The sequence below is a fragment of the Patagioenas fasciata genome, chromosome 11 (genome assembly GCF_037038585.1).
Source record: "Patagioenas fasciata isolate bPatFas1 chromosome 11, bPatFas1.hap1, whole genome shotgun sequence".
NCBI classification, from domain to species: Eukaryota; Metazoa; Chordata; class Aves; order Columbiformes; family Columbidae; genus Patagioenas; species Patagioenas fasciata.
Genome location: NC_092530.1, coordinates 19242868 through 19265628, shown reverse-complemented (window position 1 = coordinate 19265628; position 22761 = coordinate 19242868). Strand labels below are relative to the sequence as shown.

Genomic DNA, 22761 nt, shown 5'->3' with positions numbered 1-22761 from the left:
GCACCGCTTGCCACGCTCACCCGTCGGAGCCACGCTCCGCCACGCCCCTCCGGCGCGGAGGATGCTGGGTGTTGTAGTCCATCGGCCGGGCCGAGCCGCCCGCTGCCCCCCCGTCGGGACTACCGCTCCCGGCGTGCCCCGCGCGCGCAGGCGCAGGCCGCGGCGCTGCTCCCTGGTAAACAGAGCGGCGCGGCAGCGGCGGGGCCCGGGTCTCACAAAGGGGCAGCGGGCCGGGCCCATGCGCGGCGGCGGAGCGGTTCGCACCTGGCGGTGGTGGCCCTGAGGCGGGCGCCCATGGCGGAGGTGGGCGGCGCCGCAGCGGCGCCGGACATCGATCCCGATTTCGAGCCGCAGAGTCGGCCGCGCTCCTGCACCTGGCCGCTGCCGCGGCCTGAGGCGCCGGCGGAGGCGGGCGGCGCGGCGGGCGGCGCGGATGAGGGCGCAGGCAGCGCGGCGGCGGGGCCCGGGCGGGCCGAGGGGGTGCGGGCGGGCGGTGCGGCGGCACGGAAGGGCGGCTCCCGGCGCAACGCCTGGGGCAACCAGTCCTACGCCGAGCTCATCAGCCAAGCCATCGAGAGCGCCCCCGAGAAGCGGCTCACGCTGGCGCAGATCTACGAGTGGATGGTCCGCTCCGTTCCCTACTTCAAGGACAAGGGCGACAGCAACAGCTCTGCTGGCTGGAAGGTGCGCTCCGGGGCGGGAAGGACGGGCCTGGCGTTCGGCGGGGTGCCCGCGGGGTGCCGAGGCTGGGGCGGGGCGGCCGGGTGAGGAGCGGGGCCCGAGGTGCCTTCCCGAGCCGATGCTGCTGCCAGTCCCGGCGGCCGCGCAGCCCCGCACTCACCTGTCACCGCCCGGCCCCAGCCCGACTCTGCACACCTAGCCTCGGTGCCAGCACCTGGTCCCTAGGCTGCAGCTCGGGGGGCAGCGTTGCCCAAAGCCGCTTGGCTGCTGCGGGTTTGCCTACCCCTGAGTGCGGGGCAGGGTCTTGTTAGACCGAGCCTGAGCTCTGCAGCTGGAGCAGAGAGGGGTTGGCTTCTCTGGGTGGGTGGTTATGGCATGCCCCTGTGTAGCTTCTCCTTGCGCCCTTTGCGGTTGGAATGTTTTCTAGGAGAGGAGCTGAGGGTCAGTTAAAAGCTTCTGTGCAAAACAAAGCGCCAGTTAAAGGGTTTTTAAATACAAGGCTGGGGCTCTTTATGACCTGACTGTGTTAAAGCCAAGTATAAATAACTGTTTCATAGTAGGCATTCTTGGCTTCCAAGAGCCTCCCTTTAAAGAGAGCGCTGTGTCTGTGCAGGGACTGAGGGCCTCTGCTGAGTTTGGAAAAGGGAAAGCAATATAGTGCTCCAAATTCTCAACATAGTCTTCTCCTTTCACTTGGGAAATGAGTTCTGTTAAAAGAGCTAAACTCAGTTTCCATCCTCTGCAGGTACCAGCCTGATGTTCCCATTCTCTTTAGTCAAACAAACTCCATCAGAGAGAAGGGGAGATGGCAGAGCTGGCGTGTGAAATGGGCCCTCAGGCTGTCCTGGTATATTGCAGTGGATGCCATGGTGACTGGAGTCTAAAGAGTGTGATCTATTCCTCTTGCTGCAGACTGGAATTACACTTAACACCACGCTCTTGTTTGTAGTGTACCTCTGTTTGCGGTCTCGGTTAGCAGATTGCCCATGCTGCAGTTCTGTGGCAGCATTAGCCACACGTTCCTCTGCCTGTGTGACCGAGCAATAAGTCAGCACAGGGAGTTAATTTTGCAAAAAAAGTGGATAGCTTTTTCTGGTGGGTTAGCTCTTAGCTGGCTCAGCTCTCTGAAGTGGCACACCATGTGGCTGCATAAGTGCAAATGTTTGCTTGAGAGAGGGCAGGGACATGGTGAGAGGGACACAGCTGTTACAGCTTAGGCTGGCACAGGTCGGTACAAAATGTTTCACCTTTCTCATTTATCTGGCTCACTGACAGTTCCTAGAGAGTGTGAGTTGGATCCTCCTTGTTAAGTTCAGATTTGGGACAGTGCTTAGGTGAATTTTCTTTCTCTTCAGAAGATTTGGTGGTCTCACTGAAAGATAGTTCTTGCTTCCTCAGGCTAGGCATGCTGTCCTGGTCCTGCCGCTGCTGCTGTGTGGAGTCACGTTATTTTGGCAGACAGTTTATGGAACTGGTGCATTTTCTCTTCAGGAATGTGTCTGTAGCTGTTTGGCAGTAGAGCCTGAGACTAAAGCTCAGTGTGGCTTCTGAAGTGCATCACCAGATATTGTGGATAAGGTGGAATATAGTGAAGTGTTCTGCCAAACTGGATACTGGAGTAGGTAGACTTGTGGCTTGATTCAGTATGGCTGTTCTTTTGTAATATTTGTTCACGTGTAATGAGATCGTCAGTTTCTGGTTTTACTGTGTGTTTTAGTCGTGTATGACTTTTGGGAAAGATACAGTTGGATTTAACTTTCAGAAAGGCAGAGATGAGAGTTTGTGCAGCTACAAGGATTGAGGTCCCTGCTGTTGCTGTATCTGTTCTATGATGACTTTTCAGTGTGAAATTCATTTGTAGCTTTTCAGGCTGGCTTTAGTAGGGGAAGAGAACAGAAGCTTTTTGCCAGGAAAGATGAGGGAGAACAGAACGACAGCAGCTGTGGTGGGAATCAGCCTGTCTTATGGTTAGGGCTATTTAAACCCCTTAATTTTAACTGGCAGACAGAATAGGAATACAGTTGAAACTATTTAAATGCCAGGGGGAAGTCTCAGAAGAGCTTGTTGTCATTTTTAACAAGTATTGTCAAAGTTTGGGTTGATATGTAGGGGGTGTGCAGTTACTCTTACGTGCCCAGGAGAGGCAAAAGGGGCTGTGGTATATTCCCTCTGCACCGTTTTCCTCCGTGCTCACTCTCTCAAATCTCTTGACAGGACGTGTCCGCTATCACATGTTACCAGAGAGCTCTGGCTTCTAGCCTTGCTTTATGTTAACATGCAGTTATATAGATTACATGCAGTTAACATGCAGTTATATAGATTTGCAAGAGGTTTTGGTTTTTTTGGTTACTTTAGTCTATTTGCACCAAGGTGCATTAGATGAAGGCAGATTAGACATTTACAGTTTTAAAGATGTAGAATCAATCAAATCAGTTCAATTTTGTTTTGTGGACTTAAAGTAAATATAAGATGAACTGAATAAACAAAACATGTCTCTTCAGTTGAGGAATGGACCTGCCTGTTGTTGTTTTTGCCTTTCCATGTTATTTTTAAAGCTAAGAAGTTCTGCTTGCATATTTTTAAAGTTGTAAAACACAAACTTCTTGAGTTGTTTTAGCTTCATTGATTTCTCAGTTTTGGACTGAATGAGTTTGGATAAAGGAAGTTAATGTGGAGCTGCCACTAAATGCTGATTGACCACTTTGATGCCTTTTAAGATAGTATTATAGCTTTTAGAGTTCTTGTATTTCTGGGGTGTTTGGGCAGGGCCATACTGTTAATACGTCCAATTTTTATGTAGTGTAGTTCTCATAGAGAGTTTTAAATGGGAAGTGAAAATAAATGAGTCTTTAAGAATGTTTTTTTAATCTACTTGAGTTAATATAAACCCCATAAACTCATTGTTACTTTGTAATTACTTTACAGCTGTCCTACTCCACTATACAATTGGGGGAAATACAGCTGTTATACAGGCTGCCAGGGTGTAACCTCGGTGAATTCTGGAAGAATCTATGTTTTTGAGGAAGGTGCAGTTTGCTGTTCTTGAACTGCTTCACACACTTTGTACAGGACAGATCTGCTGGGTGTGTAGCCTGTCTTTTCCCTGCAATAACTCAGCCCAAGTTAAGAATTAACCAGCTTGAGAGGCAGAAGTGTCCTTGCAGGTGTGTGTCGTGGGGCTTCTTTGTAATCTTCCCCTTCGTGCCCTGCAAGCTGCTTTGTGGATAAGAGGATAATTACTTCTGTCTTTGAGATTACTTGAGGGAGGAAGGTGTGGAGAGTTTGAATGAAGTAGAAGTGCATAAACCCTGCAGAAGCAGTTCCCACTGGTTTTTGCATTTCTTGCATCCGTAAGTAGGAGCAAGTTTGACCCAGCGAGGAGCAGTGTTAAGAACTAGTCTGTCTCCCAAAGCTGTTGTCTTCACCTTGTAGGAACAAAATGAACTTTAAAACCATCCTTTACGCCCTCCAAAGATACTTCACTGAAGCAAAAGTCAGATGTTGTCTATGCATGCAATGTAAAGGAAAGAACAAATGATTCTGCAGTACTGTGTTAGTTATAGGAGCTTGAAGTCACACTGTGCATTCTGGTACTTCTCATTCACCTCTACTCAAATGTGTACATATACATACACATCCATATGTGAAACAACTCAAGTGGCTGTATTACAAATTAAAAATTAACAAGCATTCTGCTTGCCTGAAACAGAAGGTGTCATCCATCCAGAAACTCACCTACCTCTTAATATTTATTCCAGTGGGAAGCATTTTACTTTAAACCCTTCCATTTTATGCTTGTGGTACTTGCGTATTGCATGTAGTTGACAGTAACTGTTGACCAGACGGATCAAGAGACCTGGCTGAGGGCTCTCAGGTGCTTCCTTGCACGTACCTGGCAATTCACTTCGTGATGGTGACTTCACTGTCACCTGGCAGATGCACAGAGCTCCCTCAGGTTGGAGCAGCTGCTCATCCTGTGGTCCTCTGAAGCTCCTGCATGAAACAGTAATAGACCAGCAGACAAAAGCAAGCCTGTTCATCGTCTGGACTATTTCTTCTGTGCTGCAGCTGGTGGGTTCTGTCAGATTATCCTTATGCCTTGCAAATAGATTGCAGTTCAGTAGATAACAAATCATGTGAACACTTGTTTTGGTAAAGTTGAAAAGTTTATTGTGTTGACTGCTGGTAGCCAGTTTTGGTTTGGTTTTTTGTTTGTTTGTTTCCTGTAGTCAGCTCTACAACAAAAAAGCAATGGTCTTTTCCTAAAATAGCCACATTAGCTGTTTGCTTATATCCGTCTGGACTGTGCTGGAGTGTCCCTGTATCCTTGAAGGTGTATTGGCTCAAACTTGTCAGAATTGTAGCATGTTAGCATGGACAGGTAAGGGCCAAAATCACTATCAGGAGAGATTTCTTTAATTTCACAAAGTAACCCTTTATCTGGAAAGGAACATCTGGTGGGAGCGCTTTACATAGGTTTGCTTTTGACTTTTGGTAATGATAATTTCAAGATGATGGTTTGAGAAGATGTTAAAAATATTTCCCTGTCTTCGCTCACTGAGGCGTAACTGACTTGATGCCATGAAGAAGAAGGAAACATAAAACTTAAGCTCAGCATCTTAGCTCTGAGCAGAGTATAATTGTGACCCAGCCTGATGCAGGTTTGTGCACAAGGGAGGCTCAGTCTGGAGTCTGGGTCTCTCTCTGCACAGAACCATTGACCTCAGTCTGGGAGGAAAGGTGGCTGCTTTCTGCTGAGAAAGCCTGCAGTGTTTTCTCCCAAGTTCGCATGCCTGAAATTATACAATTCCTGTTATCCAGTTGTTTATTTTCCAGAAATTGTGCAATTCCCCTTTAAACCTTCTGACACTGAAAATGAAGAATTGTGTGTTGTAAATGGAATCAGAATAGGCATGTCATTGCTGTCATCCTCAGTACTTAAAGTCCAGTTAATCTTTAGTGGTGTTGTAGGTGCTGCTTTCTACTAAGTTTGTATTTTTTGGTTTCTCGGAAGTTGCTGTCCTGCAAGAGGAGGGGAAGGTTTGGCCGTTCGGTTCCGGGGTGGGTGGAAGCTGCTGGACTCTTGCCATTACCTCGTGTGCTCCCAGATGTGTTCCCGTGGTGACAGCAATGTGCTTCGTCCTGGCAGCAGGGAGATGTTCTCTGTCCTGGCTGCTGACAACCTCGCTGGGTTTCCTTAAAGCAGGGGGGGAAATAACAAACAGGAGCTGACCAACGGTTGTTCAGAGGCTGTAGTGAAGAGTCTAGCATGGAAATCTGAGGAGCACGGGTGGCTTTTGTCCATCAGTCTGTCTTTTAATGGAATCTTTTACCTTTTAATCCAATTCTTCAGTGATCTGGCAGCAGTATAAGTAGTGTGGCCTAGGCGAGGGTCCGGTGGGAAGGGAGGAAGGCAGCTGGGCCTGGCAGGGTGTTGTGGATGGGAGGATGGTGAAGTGCTGGGTATAGAAAATGAGGCCGGTGGCAGTGCACAGGAACAGGGTGATGGTGCAAGTGTGGGGTCACCAGGTGTCCTATTTCTCAGATGGGATCAAACTTACTGACTAGTAGGCAGCTGCAGTGAGGGCCCACCATTGCAATGTAGCAACATATACTTAGCCCTCATTAAAGTGACATTAATATCCCCCTCTTCCAAACAAGGTGTAATGCCCTGAGTAACTATGGAAGTTTTGTAGGTTATTTTTGTGTGTGGTGATGGGGTTTTTTGGTTGTTTGTGTTGTGTTTTTTTTTTTTTTTTTTTTTTATTCAAAGTCTTATACATTGTAGTTGTCCCTTTCAAAAGTTGGGGAGAGGTCATATTTTTGATGAAAGTCCGTCTGCCCTGTGCAATGCCAGTCTAATTGCCTTAAGATGATGGTGCTGCTCTTTCCTGTTCCCTACCAGTTTGTTCTGGAAAACTGCTTTGCTGAAAGATTATTCCTTGTAGTACGGCTTAATTTTCCAGGTAGTACTTGGAGACGGCTGCTCCTGAACTGCTGGTTTTTCTTGTTCCAACAAGTTTCTTCTGCTCTATCTAATCTTGAGCAGCTTTTGTTATATATGCCTGCCTGTCTTGGTGAACTTGTAAATCACCTCAGTCTTTGCTTTTTTAGAGAGCCAGATTTCCTTGATCCCATTGAAAAATTGCAGAAAGGAAAACGTTCTTCTCAAGGTACAGCTCCTTGTCTGCCAAGCCTGATGTCTGTGTTCACATGTGCCTTCTGGAAGGAGATTGCTGGGGAAATGTCTCAGCTCTGGCTCTGGAGCAGTTGTTTACTTGCTGGAGCCTAAGTTTGCAAAGTCTCAGGAACGGAGACTTTTTGCTGAAGACTTTGGAGCCAGGTGGCTGGGTGAGCGCTGAGATGGGCACTGACAAATGCAGCAGGCGGGGCGTTCTTCCCTTGCAGCCTCCCAAGAATGCCACGACAAATGATAATTCGTCACAATTATAGGCCTGGTTTTGGAACACAGCCTCATGCTGGATATGACCATGTTCTTTGTATGCCTCCAAGGCAGTGCAAGTGTATTACAGGCAGCTGCAGTGATTGCATATCTTTCTTTTTGTTGTTGTTGTCGCTCATTCTTGAGAGAGCCTTTTTGTTAAGAAATCTGGTGCCTCTGTGGTTTGTAGTAGAAACTTGACATTTCCTGGGAAAATGGCCCTGGTGCTAGAGAGCAGTGATTAAAAATGCGAGCAAACGTGGGCAAGCACAAAATTTTCAAGGGTAGCCACTGTTTCTTGTGTCTCTCTAAGCACAGCCCATGCTTGGCCCCGGGTGCTCTGTTAGCACAGGTCATGTGCTGCCACTGCATGGCTGAGCTCCGGGCAGGGCACCAGAGCCTCCCTCTGCTCCTGTCACATCGGTGCTCAGAAGAAAGTACATCACAGGAGGGTGAGTTTAAGCTTGTTTTTAGCATTTGGAACCTCGAAGTCTGAACAAACGATCCTGAATGTTCTGACTTGCTCTGAGTAAAACTTCAGTTTTATGGTAGATAACCTCAGCCTTACCTACAAAGCTCTGTAGTCCCCTGGAAAGACTGTCACTGGCATTCTGTCTTCTCTGTGACCCATTTGTGCATTTACTCGGGTATCTCGGTGTCTGTGGCAGGTGTCCAGAAGGCTGACTGGGCAGGATAATTGCTTGGTTGTGCTGCCAGCTCCCATGGCAGTTCCCCGTCCTGAGACCAAAGCACTGGCACTGATGTCAGGGCAGGCTTAGTACAATGGTGAGGAGTGTTCCTGCCCTTTAAATAGGGCTAGGGGATTTTATAAAAGAAGAAATTTTAATGCTGTGGTAACTGAGATCTAGAAAATAGTTTATGTATGCTGCTAGGCACACTCCTCTGGCTGGTCCATATATCCTGGGTTGTACACACAGTGGTTGGTACCTAGTGAATGGTCCACCCATCATTGTACAATAAATGTCTCTAGCCAAACTTTACATTCTACATAAATTCTGAAATTAATGACAGATGCTTGTTTTCCTGAATGTCGTTTACAGGAATAATCTTTGATCCGTGATGGACTAGAGACACAGACTGGCGCTTTTTTCACCGCGATACTTAATATTGAGCCATAAGAACCTCTATAAAGTATCTGAATAAACAGCAAGAACTGCTGCTAGCTAGTTGTTGAAAAGGTCCCTAAAGATTCGAAGGATTCCTGCCTGTGTCTTTTCCTTCAGGTCACGCTGCCTTACAGTCAGAGATGTTGCAGAGTCGAGACCCTGTGTGGGGTGCAGATGCTCAGAGGAACCACTGCTAAAGCTGAGCATGTAAAAAGTTAATGTCTGTATGATTCTGGTTTGAGTTGCTTAACATCAAGAAAGGAAGTACGTCAGGGTTGCCTGGGTGACTGAACTCTGTTTCCTCTCCTCTCAGGTTTGACCTGGAGTTCTGAGATTAGTTTAGCACAACTGATTTGTCACTTTCCCAGTGAGATTTGAGGGTGCCCTCCATGCATTAGGTGTATTAAATCATTCTAGCAGGTGCATTATTGTGCTGGGGAGCGTGCGGTATGTGAGTGTGAATCTCTTGTGCTGTCTCACAGCACCAAGGCTGACAGGTGCATCACTTAATTTTATTTTGGGATCTCTGAACTCGAGTCTCCAGTACACGGGTGAACTCAGTCACGCAGGTGTGTCACGGCTCGGGGTGCTGCATGGTAAGCTGCCTTGCCAAGCCTGCAGGAGAGATGCAGAAGTGACAACTGAGGCATTGCAGTTTTGACAGCAGTTAACCCTAATGTAAGAAGTGTTGGGTTTTTTTTCCTCTGCCTCCAACCACATATTCTGGTCTCTTCCTTAGTTTTCGGTGTCTGACTCCCACAGTGAGGTTGTTCAAAAAACAGTCAGAGATGAAAGAGGCAGGAACAGTAATTTTCAGGGCAGGATAGGGCTGCTTTTTGGTTGGGTTAGCTCTCTGAACCAACTCATAGGGTCACAGATGCTCGTGTTACAGGAGGAGGAGAGCTTGAGGATGAGGAAGGAAGAATTGGTTCAGCCATTATCTGTTTCTTCAGCTATTAGCCATTATGTCAGTTTAGCAGTAACATGTAAAAACACTTTGAGACTGTTATCAGGCTTTGCATATCTGTGTTCATGTGAATCCTAGTCTTATTCCAAGATGTCTTATTTCCAGCTGCTTTTCAGCCAAAAAACTAGAAAACTAGTTACTGAAATTGTCAGTTACGATACCTGAAGTGGTGCTGATTTTCTTGAGCTTTCAGTGTTACTGAAGTACTTGCACCAGTCCAGTGTGCTTTTGCTGACACAGGAATTAAAACCCAGCTGTAGTCATGCATGAAAAAAATATAATATGGGTAGCTGTGAAATTTTTATATCCTGAACCTATTAATTTAAAATTCCATTTTAGTAAATTGAACTAAAAAATAAATTGTTATGAGAGTGCAAATGTACACTGTGTGTACAAACTACTGGGTCATTCCTGGTGGGACTGAGCGTCATCATGAGTTCACATGGTACTTTCAGAATAAATGAAAAAATAGTGACTACCTGGTGATTCTTACTGCTGCAGGAATATGCATTCAGTGTCATGCCCGGTTTACCTGGAAAAAGGGGGGCAATTCTTTGAAAATGAAAGCAGGAGACAGGTTACCAGTCTGAATTACTTTTTTCAAGACTTGAAAGAAAACTTTATTTAGAGAAAGCGCCAGGCAGGATTGTTCCGTAGCTGTTACTGTGAACAGCTCAATTAATAAAACTATGTAAGGGCATTGACTGACACGTTGCATCAGGTCCTGGCTCTGCAGTAACCCTTGGGGTGCTTTCTGAGTAAGAGCAAATGTATCCTTTGATACGGATCAAAACAAGCAGGCAGTCTTCTCCAAGTCCTCAACAGTCAAAGGTTGAAATGAAAACTAATGCAGAATCATCCTCCTTCCTCCTCCCTGTAAACTTTCTGCTCTGCCTGTGTTGTTAATCAATAACACATCTGCTTTGTTCTAGGATAGTACTTTCGGTGATGTGGCCAAAATTAGCGTGGTGAGGACTTCTTCCGAGAGGAAAAGGGTGGGGAGAGGGAAAGCAGCAGGCAGGAAAGAACCGTGTTCAGAGGTGGTGGGACAGGATGATAAAAGCACAGTTAACTTTGTTCAAAATTAAGAGACCATGCATGAAAGCTGAAGGCTGCTATATACCTTTTAGATTTAAGAGAAAGCTGTTGCTCTTGGACTGCTGTTATGCTGCCAGTGTAGCACCTTTAATGATGTGTAATTTGACCATCTGAACAAATTAAATGCAAGTATCAAACAAATGTGCAACACAGGCCTCAAGGGGAGTGTAGGGAGGATCTGCTCAAACTGATATTGCTTGCTGATTCTAAAATACCAGGGAGTTTATCAGTTGCAGGATGAAAATTCAGTTTGATAGTGGACAGATATGTTAGCTTGCAGCTTCCAGCAAAACTAAACCAAAAGGAGGGAGTTGGGAGAGGCAAGGGATGTGTTTCTTGCCAAATGGGAAGATGGGAGAGGCTAAAACTGGCATGTGCTGCATGGGAGTTCTGTATCTGCTGAACATCTTACCCCATTAGAAATGTGCATGGAGGATGGTGTCCTGGCTCCTTGCAGAGTGAGGCTGCCAGGCTTCGGGATTACTGGAACTCTTGTTCCCCAAAGTTTCTCTTATTTCTCTGGTTTTAGGATGAAGATGGTAATGGGTATACTGAATTAGAAGTGTTTTGTCATTTCCTTTCACCCAATTGATTTGGTTTACTGCTATGGTGTGCTTGAATCCATCTGAATGCTGGCCATATAGAAATTAAAACCTTCAGCCAGGCTTATGCTGGCTAATGGGGCTGGCAGAAGGGTGGGAGCAGCATTAGCTCAAATTCAGTGAGGCTCATGTTGAAGGTGCACTCTGTGTTTGGGAATTTGCTTACTTGCTCTGTGGTATGCTTAGTTTTTGCATATTCCGTATAGTCTTGAAAAAGTTTTCATGTTGGTATTTTGCTAGCTGGAAGCTGCTAGTTTTCATGGTAGTTTCACCATTGGTGCTGCAGTGAGACATGGCACTACTTGCTGGTGCTGTCAAGCGTGTTCAGGCAGAAACAACAGGTTTTTATGAGTAGGTCTTTGTTATAACTTTCTTCTCTAGATACTGTCTGAATGCGTTTATGCTTGTGAAGTTTTTAGATGGGATGTGTGTCAACTGTCAGGTACTCATCTCTAATTTTTTAATATTTCTTTTCAGAACTCTATTAGACATAACCTGTCCCTGCACAGCAAGTTCATTAAAGTCCATAATGAAGCCACAGGGAAGAGCTCTTGGTGGATGCTCAATCCTGAGGGTGGTAAAAGTGGAAAAGCACCAAGAAGAAGAGCTGCCTCCATGGACAACAGCAGCAAACTCGCAAAAGTGAGAGGTAAAGCATCCAAAAAGAAGCCTCCTCTCCAGTCTGCTCCAGAATCCACTGCTGACAGTCCTGGATCCCAATTCCCTAAGTGGCCTGGGAGCCCGTCCTCAAGAAGCAACGAGGACTCTGATGTGTGGAACACCTTCCGGCCTCGAACCAGTTCCAATGCAAGCACCATCAGTGCCAGACTTTCTCCTATCCTGACAGAGCAGGATGACCTTCACGATGAAGAGCTGCTCCCTTCTCTCGTGTACTCCAGTGCATCCAGCAATGTTCCACCAACTGTGACTGAGGAACTCGAGCTCATCGATGGGTTAAATTTGATGTCTCCCAGCTCGTCGGTGTTATCTACCCAGCAATCTGCCTCAGGTGGTCAGATCCAGAGAGATTCCAGCTTTTCCTTTCGGAGCCCAAATGCGGGTGGTCAGACCACTACTTTTGGCAATTCCCTGTTTAACCCTGTTGATATCTCGCTGCAGAGTTCTGTCAGCCATTTCACTGCCCCTCAGACCTTGGAAGCTCTTCTGACACCCAGCTCTCCACCTCCGAGGGATGTTATGATGACTCAGGTGGATCCAGTTCTCCCGCAGACTGGTAACAGGATGAGCAGCCAAACTCTTCTGCTTCTAGGTGGACAAACCACTCAGAGTAAGATGAGCTCAGGCGATTCACGAGGAAAGCCTACGGAGCAGCAGGCAGAACCAGTCGGTGCCGGTGTTTTGCCATCAACGCTTCCCATGGTAACATCTCCTCAAAACACTGCCAGCATCATCAGTTTGAAGGCTCCGGTTTCTGCAACAACTGCCCAGTCGATCCAGCTGGGGAGTCCACTGCTTCTTTCTTCTGCCAGCCCTGCTCCCTTGGGTTTGAACCAGGACAGGCTGCCCACTGACCTGGACGTTGACATGTACATGGAGAACCTTGAATGTGATATGGATTACATAATCAACAGTGAACTCATGGATGGAGAAGGACTGGACTTCAATTTTGAACCCATTCTGTCTACTCCCAACTATCCCAGCACCTCGCAGGCCTCCAACCAAACCTGGGTACCAAGTTAACTTCAGGAGCACAAAAAGGTATGTGTAGTGATGTAAAATGCCACAGCTCTATAGTGGGAACAGCCGTGTCTGAGATAGTTCCTGTGCCCAACTCTGCAGCAGTTAAAGGTACCTCTTTGGAAGTGCAGGTGCCCTTTGAGTAAAAGACTTCTGGGAGAACCGCATCCCATTTTAGAAGGAGAAAAAGCTGTGTGAAGGTAAGGAGATTTAACTTACCAGGTGTTAAACTCCTTTATGGAGTAGAGCAGCAACCTGAATGAAATTCCTGTTGTCCCTTGTTACCAAAGATGACCGTGTTACAGGACATCTATCTCTGCCATGCAATGCCTATAGCTTTGAAGCTGACATAAGAGCATATGCTGATTCCATAACTGAAGGCACAATCCTATATATAGAGAGTGGTTGAACTGAGCCAAGCACATGTTGTGTTTCTATCCAGGTTATTATTATCCATGCAGAATTCTCTAGTATGTATAGTTGCAAAGCGTGTCAGTGTCATGACAGCCTGCTTTGCCCTGTGTGTAGCAGGACGCAAAGGTTCATCAGCATTAGCTACTGAACTGCTTATGTACTCATTATTGGAATGGGTAACAGGAGTATGCAGTGTGGATGAATATTGATACATCACTATATTGACTTTTTAAATGCAGTTTAACTCCCTCTTATTCCAAATCCCACCACACTGCTTAGCATTTTATTTGTCACTTTCTTCTGTCTGTACTCAAGAGATCTCTTTACTATAGAGGGAGGCAGGACAAGTCAAGCTTTTCTGGTTTGTTTTTATAGTCTTGTGCATTTGTTAACTATGCTCTTGCTGAATTACTGAGTGTCTATCTTAAATTGAATATACTAACTTTAGGTGGAATATGGAAACTAAGTTTTGATTTGAAAGACAAATTTGGTTGACACAACATTGGCATCCTTCATTCATGTTAGGACTGTTTGCAAGTTCGTGACAGAGGCTGTGGCCTTTTGAGCAATGTTTATACTGGATATTGTTCTGAGCTTTTGTGGTTTTCTGGTTTTTTTCATGCCATGTGAGGGCAGGCCATCATATTTGGGGAATACATTGACTTTGCAGGGGTGAAATGTTATTCACTGGGGTGTTTTCAAAATATATGCAAGCTGTTCCTGGGTGTGTTAATTACCTGGGCTTGGATAGACAAGGCCTCTGTCTAGAGAATATCAGGTATAGCTTATTTTTTTCAAGAGTCTACAACAGAGAAGCTGAGGAAATGTTTATCAAAGGGTAGGGTCTAGCCCTGGTGAAGATATGGCTATACTCAAACGCTTAGGAGGGAGAACATGAGCTCTTAAGAGCATGGTTATGATCTTGTTCCATCTTATTTCATACTTAAAATGTGAATTGCTTAATCAAAACAGAGAAGCTATCTGATGTTGGAAACTCTGGATTTACCTTGTTCCATGCATGAAGTTGAAGTGGTACTTTCTGGGAAGAATGCTGAACAGATGCCCTCCAAGAGAGGAGTAAGATATGGAACAAGTTCTGAAGGAACATTGTGTGTCAGCAGAAGGTGCAGCACCTGCACACCTCTGGGTGAATGATTCTTAGCAGCAGCACTGCACTCGGAGAAGTGTCACCCTGTTCAGCGTGCTTTGTTTCAAGCCTTTTCTTCTGTCCTTAGGTTATGTTTGCTTTTTCTGAGCTTTGCAAAGCTTTTCAGTTTTGCCCGTATCCTGGAAGTCATGGAGCATGGGATGAAGGAGGGCTTTTCCCCAAAGGAGAGCAAGTATTGTGTAAAATGCTGCCAAGACAGAGAGGTGGGTCAGGTTTCTAAGAAAGGGGGAACAGGGTGTGTGTGGAGAGAAATGGGAGTGTTCCTGGAGGCCAGGAAGGACCCTGGGAAAAGAAGACAGAATGCTTTCTTAAATTTACAAGTTCTAAAACCAAGTGAGCTGCAGACATCAGTGTCTGTGAGGACGTCAAGATTGCGTCATCCCTTTCAGTCTATTACTGCAGTGGGTTATTGGCATCCCTGTCTGGAAATTGCTGTTAGGGAAAGCATGGCTGCTGCTAGATATTGTTCCTTTCATATTGCTTCTGTGAATGTGTTTTTTCCATGTTAAATTCACATTGGAAAAAGCTGCTCTGCTAACCTAAAGCTGACCTTCCAAGTAGTTACTGTGGGCTTAACCTGGAGCCTTCTGAGTCAATTTTGGGTGTAATGCTGAGCAAAAACTGTTCATCAATAAATGCCAGTGACCTCACTCTGTGATTTGAACAGCCAGAATGAAACTGGAGCTGGGGAAATATTTGTCTTTGTAGGCAAGAGAAGATCTTCAGGAATAAGTGCTTAGTCTCTCTGCAGTACTTGGGAAGACACAAGCTCGTTGGTGTTACCCGTGGTGCTCAGAGCTAACATGACTTTGTTCCCTTCTTGCCAGTTAAATGCTGGAGACCTTGTCCACAGCTTCCCAGGAGTCTGTCTGAAGCCCGATCTCTTGGAGATCAGTCATTAGACATGGAAACTTCACCTCTGCCCAGCAGCAATGCAGCACCCACAAACCTTGCTATTAATTGCAGAAGGAGGAGGTTGGGATGTGAATGCTTTCTTTAACTAAGAAAGATAGAAATTCTGCAATTTCAGCTGCTGTTGTCTGGTAGCTGCAGCTCACTTGTAAGCCTTAACCCTTCACTGGTTAAGGCTCTCGATGCAGCACCTGTACTGAGTGACTTACAGGAGCCTTGGTGAGCAAGGTGATGGGAAAAGAGTAGCCACAGCTGGAATGAGACCATGGCATGTAGGTGCTGGAGCATGGGCAACCAGTCTTACCTTCGTTGTCCTCTGTTTCGGTCGTGGGAAGCGTGGGTGGCCACCTGGCTGTCTCTGGGCAGCTCAGGGCCTCTGGCCTTGCTCATCTACCTCTGTGTTAGGTATTTCTGCAAGCCAGTAGGAGGGATACCTGGGAACAGAGTTGCCTCTTTTGTACAGTGGTACAGTTTGTGCCTCCTTGATGAGTGTGAAGTCCATCCACTCTCCTGATGGACATCAGTTAAAGATCTTTAGTTGTTCAGTTAAACTCCCTATAGATTCATAGCCTGGAAGACTCTTTATCCCTTGCCCAGCTTGGTCTGGACTTAAGGTTTTCTCTGTCTAATTCCGTGTGGTCCAAAACCAGTATTTTTGTCTACCAGAACATTAATATATAACTTGCAGTTTCCCAAAGTAGCCTGTTGCTCTGACTTCTAAGTTCCTGTTTTTTCTTGTTTGGGGCTAATTACCTCTTGTAGCTTCTTTCCCTTTCCACAACTTTGTCACGCTCACTGTTACTGGATGCAACCAGTTGGATGCATTTTATGTCACTGTTTTAAGTGCTTTGACCTATTCTAAGGCTTGTTCGAACGAGTTGTGGCAACTTCATTGAGGTGAGTCAGAAGACCCGAGAAGGGTTCTCGAGACTTGCAGGGAAATGAGATATCTAGAATGTTTAATTATTCGTAGGTAGATACAGGATTTCTTTAAGTGGGTAAGCATAAACAGTTTCAGTGCATGATCTCTAAAAATCCCTTTCTTAGTCTTTTCTCTACCAATTTATATTTGCGAGTGCTAAAGGTGAAGAAGAATTTTCTTCTTCCTTGCTGCTTTCTTGCAATGCTTCTGGTGTTAGCCAAATTCTTCTTTAAACCTCCTTATCTTGCAGACCTTTGCTGTCAGCAGGAGTACTTGCTTTTGACCTTTGTGCTTTTTTGTTGTCTTTCTGCCTCAATTATACCCTGAAGCTTGGACCTGAGCAGTTACATCCTCTGGTTGACTCTCCATTGATCAAGTTCTCTTGTGATCTGTGTTTGTTCCTTGCTGGAAATTGGCATCCTTCAAGCAGCAGGGGCTGATTGATAGTAACTAACTCCTTATCTATGCATCCAGGATTCCCACTGAAGCTGAGATCTAACCATTCACTCTATTTTTCTTCTTCCTAGTGTCCTTCAGGATTTGAACATCGGGTTCTGACTTCACTTCCCACCCCTGGCAGAGAAAAGAATGGAGCACGTTGGATTCGGTTTCCCTGCACACCATGCCTTGGGCAGAAGGGGCTGCCCAGCTGGGAAGAAGGGGTAACCTGCATCTGGCTGCAACAGGAAGAGTTCTAAAATAATAATCCTGTTATGTGCCATGGCTCTTCCTACAAACCTGACCCTGCCTCAGATCATCTGGAGAAACCCTGGGCTGTGCGTGTACAAAGAGGAGCCCCGGTGAAAACCTCAGCCAGAATACTCTGTGCCAGGCAAACAGCATTTTCCCATGTGAAGAGTTGGGTTTGCTGGAGGAATCTCTCGACGGCTGTCCTCTCTCTGCTCCGGCAGAAAGCTCCCAGTGCCTCGGCCTGGCAGAGGGCTGGCTCTGCTCTCACTTGGTTTGCCCCCTGGGGCAAAGTAGTCGGATGTTTTCATTAAGCGACCAGATGTGCACTTGGTATCCCACAGACTCACAGAGGAATCAGGAGGAGCTTGTTGGTGGAAGCCCTGTGGGAAAAGGGGGTTGGTTTCGGTGTGCCCATCTCCAGAGCACCTGTTGGTGTTCTGCAGGGAAGGGTGGGAGTCATGGTGTAGAATGCTTCCTCTTGTCCACCTGAGTGGAACAGGAGGACACTGAGTTTTTCACTGTGCCAACTGAGCCCCATTAAGTCGGAAGCATGTTTCGAGAAGTCCCTATGCTGTTCTCAGCACTTTCCTGATACACCAGGCTGCTGTAAAATAAGCACAGGTGCTAATAGCTGTTTCTGGGACATAAAAACATCATTTTGAGTTTGTTTCTGATCTGTCTTACTACAGCAGAGAAATGGAAAGCCTGGGTGTGGCCTTAACAGAGCTCTGGCTGCTTTTCAGAAGGGCATTTTCTATAGATGAAATATTTTTTTACTAATCTGAGAACTTTCTACAGTGAATATGAAGCCAATGTTAAGTGTGTCCCCATTAGGCGTATTAGGCATCTCTCCCTCTGAGAAGGTACCAGTGACAGACTTCTTTTTTAGATCGATATTAGGAACAAACGCATTTGATGTTGGACTGAGAGGCAAGAATCAGTAGGTCCCCATGGTTTCAAACCACCCTGGGGAAAAGTTGTACATTATTGTAATCTATATGTAAAAGTAGCTGCAAATTACATAGAAGCTTTTCTAAACATTTTTAAATATATATTATATATTTTAATTGAAAATGAGATTATTGGATTAAAAAAAGAAAAAGACAAAAATACCCAACACATTTGCTGCATCTGTCCCCTTGATACCAGATAACACTACAGTATGGAAGGGGGCAAGCCGAAGGCATTTTGGGCCAAGAAGCTGAAAATGTCATTGGAGAAGTGGGAAGGGCACCAGGGTTGCACCTGGCGGGTACCTGGGGGTTCCTCAGCCTCTGTCCTTGCCTGGGCATCGCTGCCAAACCAAGAGCACAACATTAGGGAACGCTAATCATTAATAGCGTGCTCATTCTTGGCTAATTCCTTAAGTAGCTCGACTGTGGCTGATACATAGGACAGGTTCCCTAGTCTGTGAAGAAGATGGTGTGGACTGGATCGTGCTGGATCTGCTGACGCTCTGGGTAGCCCTTGTGGAGGGCAATGATCAGTTGTATTTGGTAGCTTGCTTTTTGGTTTCCAGAGGTTTTAATTTCCTTGCTGAAGTTTCTGCGAATTGCTGGGGAACTTGAAGCCTGTAGGGACAGCCCTGGGGCCGTGCCTGGGATCCTGGCCAGTCTCTTGGTTCTTGCAGGACAGAAGCTGGGAGTCAGGAGGTTAGTTCAGAGCATTAGCTGTCATGTTACTCTCACCTTTTTGGTGTTTGCAGTGGCAGGATCTGTGGGAGACGTGGTGCTTTCATGATGTTCTAATAGGCTTGGTCTCGCAGAAAGCCTATCCCGTCCTTTCTGAAGGTGGTGGTGGTTTCTGTTCAGAAGATTTATATCATGCAGTGTCATCAGCCATACTGTTTTACCACCTTGTCTGCTGTGTTTTTGTGGGTTTCATTTCATTTTCATTTGAGTGGAGATTGGAAGAGGAGTGGTTTGTCAGGTTACCTGCAACAAAGAGTCTTCAACAGTCTTATCTTTAGCGTGCTCTACCATCAAAGCCTTTGAATAGCTTGATAACCTTAGCTTTGAAGACTGTTGTCATGGCAGACCTCATGGTGGTATGTTTCAATGTTACCCACAGTCTGCATGTCTGGCCGCACCTCACTGTAACAAACAGACAGAAAGACAAGATCCTAAGTTGGGTTTCCAGGTCTTGCAGACTTGAGTCATGGATGCACATTCTCACTGCAGTTAGTTCATTACACAAACAGAGAGATACCCTTCCCGCAAACACCTGATGGCGTGTGCCGCAAAGAAGAATCAGCCATTTGAGGCTGTAGCTACTAAATCTGGGAGGATTTGTGTTATTTAGCACGTAATACACCACTTTGTCAGCTTGGGCCCTGAGGGGACATGAATGCCGTGATCTCCAGAGCAAGTTGACTAGCTGCATGTGCTTCCCAGCCATGTATCAAAGGAGAAGACCCTGGTATGTGTGATCATGTTACATGTGACAAGATCATGTTATATGTGACAGAGCCCAAAGCAATAGAAAGGACAGTATTAGTAACCGGTGCTTCAGACCTGCAGATCTGCGGTGAGATGTTTCTGGCTGGCTTGGTCTGTGGGGAAGAAGTGGTGTCTTCTGGCTGTTCCAAGGTGTCCCCTAGGTGTGACAGCACAGGGGACCTGGCCTGACCCCTGTGCCCTGGGGAGATCTGATGTACTATTGGCTAGTACATGTGCTCAGCCTGTTCCAGCTGAAGGAGCTGCAGCCCCGGTACACCAAAGGTCATCATGATTGGTGCCCTACAATGCAAGTTTTTAAGACACCCTCTGCTTTTATTCCTTTTATTAAGGAATAGAGCACCTTTTTTTTTTTTTTTTTTTAAATTTTCATACTGTTTTTTATTTTCCATACTCCCAGGCCAGACTCCTGGGAAATTGCCTGTCCTGGGGACAGCACTGGAGACAGGAGCACCTCTGGCTGGAATCCTGCTGTACCAGCATGCTAACAGTGACTTCTCTGTCTGGTGGCAGTCCGTGCCGGTGCTCTCTGTCTCGATACAACAGGAGCTGGCAGTGGCTGAAGAAGCCTGAGAGCATTCTAGTGCTGAGGATGGTGTTTGGGAGACTAATGGTGCTTTGGGAGTGCTCAATACACCATGAATGTAATGTTGCAGGCTCATGCAGGCAACTTCTTGTTTGTATGTGTAGCAGGATAGCTCAGATCATGGGCACGGAGGGCAAGGATGCAGAGAATTGGGGAGTTCTCCAGCCCCTTCCCAAATAATTTCCTTTTCATAAACCTTGAGCTTTTCTACCCTGGGATATTTCATCATAGAACACAGAAGACTAATTTAAAGTTCCTAAACTGCTGCTTGCTGAAAGGCTGCATGTGGCAGGGGGTTTCTCAATGCTTGCCCAGGTTTTTTGTATTGTTGCCCAGAGTGTTTGCTACTGACTGCTGGTGGATTCAGGATGGGGTCTTGATGGATCTTCATTCTGCGTTAGCACCAGGGGCCCTGTACTTATGGGCTTGTTTTTGCTCTAAGAGGGGTTAGGCTGGGATTTTGAGAGCATCTGTGAGCTGAGTGGGGATGGAAGGGGCTGGGGACATGGGGACGGATGCTCCTGGGGAAGCGCCTGAGGGCAGCGGACAGGAGACTCTTGCACTGTATGTGTTTTCCTTGTCCTCGCTCAGCTCGGGTAGCAAGTTTCCTCCTCTCCAGAGGATCAAATGCCATCTTGCATGGGGTGAAGCCACTGTGCAGCTCTGGACCATGGAGGAATTGGGTAACTAGACCCATGGAGCTATTAGGAGGCAGACTTGTTGCTTTTATTTACACCTGGGTTTAGCAAACTGCTTGAGCCTTCTTTATAGCTTAAGCATATTTTATTATTCTCTCAGCTTCCTGTGAGAGCTTGGAATGTTGAACGCTTCTTGGAGCCCTTGATTTTCCTTGTTGGTGTGTCTAAAATCATGTCATCCCCTACCCTGTGCTGCTTTAACAACAGCAGTCAGATCATCCTGGTAAGTGAGGAATGAAAGCAGTGGGAGCGTTCCAGAGCCCGGGTGTATTCATAAACCAGACTCATACTAGAAGCAAGTAGCACTAATCAGCTTTTCCAAAGGAAATGCCTAGAAAGCTTTTATGTAGATCATTTGTTAATTTTCTTACTTAGTTTCTTATTTATAGCCATGCTCAAATGCTTCAGGGTTAGCCTTGCTCCAGGAGTGAGAAATCTGTGTCTGGTGCCGCGGGTAGGAGTGCCTTTGGGAGCGCTGTTCTAGACCGTCACCAAATAATGTGCAAGTTTGGACCCATTTGGAAAAAAAAAAATCAGTCCACCCACAAAAAATCAGTCAACTTTGGGACATGAGCAGGGATATCTTAGGGTTTGCCTCAGTTGCATGTCTAATGAAAAACCTGTTGTAATTAATGTGGGGAAAAGCAAGCAGGAGGTGTCTCCTGAAGCCCGAAAGATCTGTCCATGTGAAAGCTCGGTAGCATGAGGTAACCCATTGCCACAGCTTGTTCGCCCTTCAAGAAAGGGATCCCCTCTCTTCAGTAGCCTTTATGTCTCTCCCTGAACCCTAGTATGTCTGTAGTCGATGGAAAACAATCTCTGATGGAATCAAAATCACATCTAATATCATGGTGTAAAGCAGGGAGAAGGGACAGCAGAAGCTGAAGGTGAAGGAGACGATGGTGTTGTATTTATGGTTCTTTGACTAAGGCAGCATTATGGTGTGTGCTAGAAGGGGATGTTCACAGCTCGTGCTGTGGTGTTCCCCAAGGTGTCTTGAGAGGTTTGCCTATGTAGAAGATAGGTCACTTCTCCGGAAAAGAGTCGTCTTCTTAAGGCCATGGGGATGGTTCTGTGAAATGATGCTTCCAGCACAGTGGAGTCTTCACCTGGTGCGATCCCAGGAAGGTTTTGGCATTGCTAGCACAGACGTCTGCTGCACACAGGGCAGGCACCACTAGCTGACATATTTTCCACCCCATCCCCTCTGCACTCTTTCACCCATTTCTCACGATAAAGTTTTTTACATAATAAATCTCTGCTTTTGTTTGCTCTCTGTAGCAATGTAACTTCTGAACCATTACAGGCTCTTTGTTACCATCTGTGCTAGCAAGACTGTAGAATGTGCTAGACTAGGGGGGAATGTTTGACAAATAAAAACCTGTAATCCTCTGCTTTGTGTCTCATGCAGTTTGTTCTCTTTCCCTGGTGAGGACCAGTTATTTTTTTCCTTGCCCTTGGCTTCTTTTCTTTGCCCTCCTTACCTATTAGGGCAACCCCTTGGTGAAATGCCCTGTAGCTGGCCAGGGGTGGAAAGGTCATGGTGTGATCGTCCCTGATTCTCCACCCCACCCCACTGGGGGAGGCAGGAGGAGGAGGAATGAGTGAGTGGCTGTGTGGTCCTAGTTGCCAGCTGGAGCTAAACCAAATAATGCAAATAACTCTGGAAGGGACCTTTAAGCCAATCTCCAAAAATCAGGGATTAAGACATAGAGGAACTGTCTGTCCCTCACCTGTTCCTTGAGCACTTGGGGCTTCCTGCAAACATGTGACAGTAGATTCTGTTGGAGAAACAAAATACCAAGGGTGGATTTTTTTTTTTAGTTGTTGATCCGATCAGAATGAATGCATTCAAAGCTTGACACAGTTCCCCCAGTAGCTGTTAACACTTTATGTGGATTTAAGCATTGGCCTATGACACTTAAGCACTGCCAAGGAAAGCAAAGCGCAGAAGAGATGCCAAGCTGGGACCTGGCTGCCTTGGCTTATGGTTGCTTCTCATGTGTGTGACACTGTCTGCAGTAGTCACCAAGAGTCCTACTGTGTCTGATGGAGCCCTGCTGTGTTCTGTCCTAACACCTTCATGGGTTCAGCACACCTGTTTTGCACTAAGTCAGTGTTTCTTGCGGTCTTGGTGACCTCATAGCTCTCCTGAGCTGTCACCATAAGCATTTTGGCCTGTGGAGCAGTGGCCTGCTGAGCGGCAGTACCTGAAGCCAGTGCAAAAACTTGACCAACTTTTCAGCCCAGCTTAATTTCTGACTGGAGCCCTGCCTTGCCCCAATGCTTGCTGGTCGATG

General features: G+C 46.3%; 1 protein-coding gene across 1 annotated transcript; it reads left to right on the top strand.

Annotated features, from left to right (window-relative positions):
* The first annotated feature begins 148 nt into the window (after nt 1–148).
* Nucleotides 149–21853, top strand: FOXO4 (forkhead box O4). The gene is made up of 3 exons (XM_065846294.2): nt 149–684; nt 11395–12636; nt 16559–21853. Exons 1-2 carry the CDS (start codon nt 295–297, stop codon nt 12616–12618), a joined length of 1614 nt encoding a protein of 537 aa, XP_065702366.1. The 5' UTR covers nt 149–294; the 3' UTR covers nt 12619–12636; nt 16559–21853.
* The last annotated feature ends 908 nt before the right edge of the window (nt 21854–22761 follow it).

What these genes read in the sequence shown, in the direction of transcription:
- FOXO4 (XM_065846294.2), top strand. Translation starts at nt 295, where the DNA reads ATGGCGGAGGTGGGCGGCGCCGCAGCGGCGCCGGACATCGATCCCGAT. An exon ending in ACAGCTCTGCTGGCTGGAAG is followed by an intron (nt 685 to 11,394) that starts GTGCGCTCCGGG and finishes ATTTCTTTTCAG; the next exon opens with AACTCTATTAGACATAACCT.